Source organism: Capra hircus, chromosome 10, assembly GCF_001704415.2.
Source record: "Capra hircus breed San Clemente chromosome 10, ASM170441v1, whole genome shotgun sequence".
In the NCBI taxonomy this organism is placed as follows: Eukaryota; Metazoa; Chordata; class Mammalia; order Artiodactyla; family Bovidae; genus Capra; species Capra hircus.
In genome coordinates this window covers 77,579,293-77,584,109 of record NC_030817.1, presented here as the reverse complement: position 1 = coordinate 77,584,109, position 4,817 = coordinate 77,579,293, and the positions used below count along the sequence as shown (strand labels likewise).

Below are 4,817 nucleotides of genomic sequence, written 5' to 3'. Positions count from 1 at the left end.
GTGCTGGGGGAAGCTTCTGAAAATGATTGACTTGGCCAGCATGTACTCATTTGCCTCTTGACATTCTTCCTGCAAGGTGTATAAAGTGGATGGATTTCTTGCTGTTTCAGCAAAGTATATAAACAAAAGTGACAATTTAAGGACAAGAAAAAGCTAGAAAGAAGACCCTTGATTCCTCACAAGATTATGGAGCTAGTATACCAGCCCTGGACTGCACAGGGTACCTGTGATAGAGCTTCTTTATATGAGAGGGAAGTAAACTCCAGCTTGTTAAAAACATTATCTGAGTGTTTTGTTATGTGAAGCTGAACCAATATCTGATATAAATGATGTTCATTAAAAATACAACCCATCACTGCATCAGTCTGATTGAGTAAACTCCTAATAACCCAGGTCTTCAAAGGCGTTCTAGGTGATTGTGACACAGGTGATGTGGTGGTTTAAGGTCTGGAATGTGGGAACCACAGTCCTACCAACCTTTCCCCTGCCCTCTCCTACCTTTTTCACCAAGTGTCACATAAATACAAATGCCCTTTGCCCACAAACACATTTTCAGTAGCATCAAAACTGTATCAAGAAAACTATTCTTACCAGGAAGAAGAATACAATGGATGGAAAACTGTTATATATGTGATAATAAACAGAAGTATCCACTTTCAAAAAACAATATTTTAGGGGCTGATAGCAGAAAACATGTATCTCTCACTTATAATGGGAAAAATTCTGACTTTTGGATAAATTTCCATCTCTTTAATGGAGAAATTGATGGTTAGAAACCATGCAAATCATAAATGGCAGAATCAGATTCACATCTTTGTCTCTTTTACTCCCAATACTGAGATCTTTGTGTCTATTATTACATAACGTTTTCACTCCTCGGTTTTAAAGTGAAAAGTTTCATGGGAACAGTCCTAGATCCTTTTTATTTCTAATGTCTGGCGAATCTACTGTTTCCTATATAGGAATTAGAGAAATACTAAAATCATCTCATGTGTTTTAAAGCCCCACCTAGGTCTTGAGGGGGCTGTACATATAACAGACGAGCCCTTCTAATACTGAGAAGTCCTTCTTCATCCTTCAGAGGTGACCTGGTAAAATTAGAACTTGAAGGGTCTTTAGGCTCATCAGCCTAAATCCTTTGTTTAAACTGAGGACACTGAAGGTTGCTACACCAATGATATGGCTAAAGACACAGCCAGGATGGGCAGGGCTGAATTTGGCATTTCAGCTTCCCATTCTAAATCCCATGCCCTTTACTATAGTCTGACATGTTACCAAAAACCCAGGAATTTGAGAGGAGCTCCCTTTCATGTTGCTAGCCATTTGCAGACTCTCCTTTGTGGGAAGACAAAACCACCAACTCTGCACACTGTCGCGGCTTCTAAGAGACAGCTCCAGCAGGTTTGCGCTGGGGCTGCAGGTGCCAGCTGAGCACTGTGTGTCTGGAGCACAGAAGTAAGTAGCAGTGTCCTCAGCCTGGGAAGCCATGATGGACATGGAGCTGCTTTGGATGGAGCTGTCCAGTGTGAAGAGTAGTCTTCCACTGTGTTTCTGTCTCTCATTTGAACGCATTAAAATCAGATGAACAAAGCCTCGCCTTGAATCCTGTCTGTACCACTGTAGGGCAGTTATAGTAATACTTTTATAGCTGCAGTTCATGGTGATATTTTCACCCTCCTGGATGCTCAGGGTCTGCAGATTCTGTTCTCCTTGCTGGCTATTCACCTCTAGGCAGAAACACAAGGGCAGAGGCCAGGAGTCAGTCACTGCATTTTCACTCACTAGCGTCTGCATTTCCTTCCATAATTTGAGGGTACATTTCCCAATTAACAGGCTTTCCTGGTGGCACAGTGGTAAAGAATCTGCCAGCAATGCCGGAGATGTGGCTTTGATCCCTGGGTCAGGAAGATCTCCTGGAGAAGGGAATGGCAACTCACTCCAGTATTCTAGCCTGGAAAATTCCGTGGACTGAGGAGCCTGGCGGGCTACAGTCCATTAGGTCACAAAGAGTTAGACAGGACTGAGCGACTAACACTTTCACTTTTCCCAATTAAAGAGAAGATTTTGCCCCTCAGTCTTGTGATCTCTGAACTTTGGTCACCCTCTTCCCATCACCAAGAGCCCCAACTCACTGGCCAGCTGAAGCCACAGAATCACCAAAGACAGGGCCAGAAGCTTCTCCATTCTTCTTCTTTAGGAGGATCACAGAAGATGCAGCTCTTGCCCTGAAATAAAGCCAGGTTCCTCAGTCTAGCTCTTTTTTTTTTTTTTTTCCAGTATACTCATCCAGTCCCTCTGAGACCCAGAGAGAGTCTCAGGTTTCTTACCCAGCCAATCAAAGGAAGCTTAATCTTTTTGCTTTCAATACAAACATATTGATTTCAAACAAAGTGAGTCTGAGAGAGGCACTGCCCTCTTGTGGGGGCAACATCATCCTACTAAGAGAATCACCTGAGGAAGATGAAGTGTGTTAGGGCTGGTTCAGAGGAAATTGCAAAGCTGTTCTATTCTCTGCCTTTATTGAACTCCAGTTCCAGCCTACAGTGAGAACAGATACAGATACAATTTTATGCACTAAAAACTCAATGAAGAAAGAACACTGATGCCCAGTATTTACAGAGTACCTCTGAGGAGCACGGTTAGACTTCTTAGTCACTTCTGATACCCTGTCCTTTTTTCCTAATTTGCCTCATGCTGGAATCAGATTATATATGAGTCAGGGTTCTTACTTACGAGTAACAGAAACTGACTCTGGCCGAATTAAAGAGAAAAGGAATAAGTTAATTAATATTGGGTTTGCCTCAGAATCTCCAATATGGTCAGAGAACTGGACTCCAAAGCTATAGAGTCAGTCTACCAAACATTTAAGGAAGAGTTAACACTGATCCTTCTCAAACTACTCTCAGAAGTTGCAGAGATTGCATGCAGAGGAAGGAACATCTCAGTGCAACCTGCTTCATCACTTTGGCCTCATGATCTCATGATCCGGCCTCGCTAGCAGTGCTGGAAGTCATGCATGGGCTCAGAAACACTGCTTTCCCCTTACCAAGTTTGTCCCCGCTGATGCGATTGCTCAGCGCCTAATCTGTCCATGACGCAGACAAATACTGAGTTCCTGATATGGTGTCATTCCCCAGAGAGACTTCCCAGACGCCTGATGACAGCTGGATTACATTCAGTTCAGTTCAGTCGTGCCTGACTCTTTGTAATCCCATGAATTGCAGCACGCCAGGCCTCCCTGTCCATCACCAACTCCCGGAGTTCACTCAAACTCACATCCGTTGAGTCAGTCATGCCATACAGCCATCTCATCCTCTGTCGTTCCCTTCTCCTCCTGCCCCCAATCCCTCCTGGCATCAGAGTCTTTTCCAATGAGTCAACTCTTCGCATGAGGTGACCAAAGTATTGGAGTTTCAGCTTTAGCATCATTCCTTCCAATGAACACCCAGGACTGGTCTCCTTTAGGATGGACTGGTTGGATCTCCTTGCAGTCCAAGGGACTCTCAAGAGTCTTCTCCAACACCACAGTTCAAAAGCATCAATTCTTCAGCGCTCAGTTTTCTTCACAGTCCAACTCTCACATTCATATATGACCACTGGAAAAACTATAGCCTTGACTAGATGGACCTTTGTTGGCAAAGTAATGTCTATGCTTTTGAATATGCTATCTAGGTTGGTCATAACTTTCCTTCCAAGGAGTAAGCGTCTTTTAATTTCATGACTGCAATCACCATCTGCAGTGATTCTGGAGCCCCAAAAAATAAAGTCTGACACTGTTTCCACTGTTTCCTCATCTATTTCCCATGGAGGGATGGGACCGGATGCCATGATCTTCGTTTTCTGAATGTTGAGCTTTAAGCCAACTTTTTCACTCTCTTCTTCCACTTTCATCAAGAGGCTTTTGAGTTCCTCTTCACTTTCTGCCATAAGGGTGGTGTCATCTGCATATCTGAGGTTATTGATGTTTCTCCTGGCAATCTTGATTCCAGTTTGTGTTTCTTCCAGCCCAGTGTTTCTCATGATGTACTCTGCATATAAGTTAAATAAGCAGGGTGACAATATACAGCCTTGACATACTCCTCTTCCTATTTGGAACCAGTCTGTTGTTCCATGTCCAGTTCTAACTGTTTCTTCCTGACCTGGAAATAGGTTTCTCAAGAGGCAGGTCAGGTGGTCTGGTATTCCGATCTCTTTCAGAATTTTCCACAGTTTCTTGTGATCCACACAGTCAAAGGCTTTGGCATAGTCAATAAAGCAGAAATAGATGTTTTTCCTGGAACTCTCTTTTATTTTTGATGATCCAGCAGATGTTGGCAATTTGATCTCTGGTTCCTCTGCCTTTTCTAAAACCAGCTTGAACATCTGGGAGTTCACGGTTTATGTATTGCTGAAGCCTGGCTTGGAGAATTTTGAGCATTACTTTACTAGCATGTGAGATGAGTGCAATATTGCGGTAGTTTGAGCATTCTTTGGCATTGCCTTTCTTTGAGATTGGAATGAAAACTGACCTTTTCCAATCCTGTGGCCACTGCTGAGTTTTCCAAATGTGCTGGCATATTGAGTGCAGCACATTCACAGCATCATCTTTCAGGATTTGAAACAGCTCAACTGGAATTCCATCACCTCCACTAGCTTTGTTCGTAGCGATGCTTTCTAAGGCCCACTTGACTTCACATTCCAGGATGTCTGGCTCTAGGTGCGTGATCACACCATTGTGATTAGATATCTCCTATGATGGAGATGGCTGAGATTTGTTCTCACTGGAGAACACTTATACCTGCATACGGATTTGTCTTCTTTGCTTAATATACTCGTCC

The 4,817-nt window shown here is 43.3% G+C and overlaps 1 gene segment (V, D, J or C); it reads right to left on the bottom strand.

The window, feature by feature from the left end:
* On the bottom strand, nucleotides 729-2,265 carry LOC108636911. The segment is given in 2 exon segments: nucleotides 729-1,727; nucleotides 2,133-2,265. Coding segments are annotated over 2 exon segments (555 nt in total).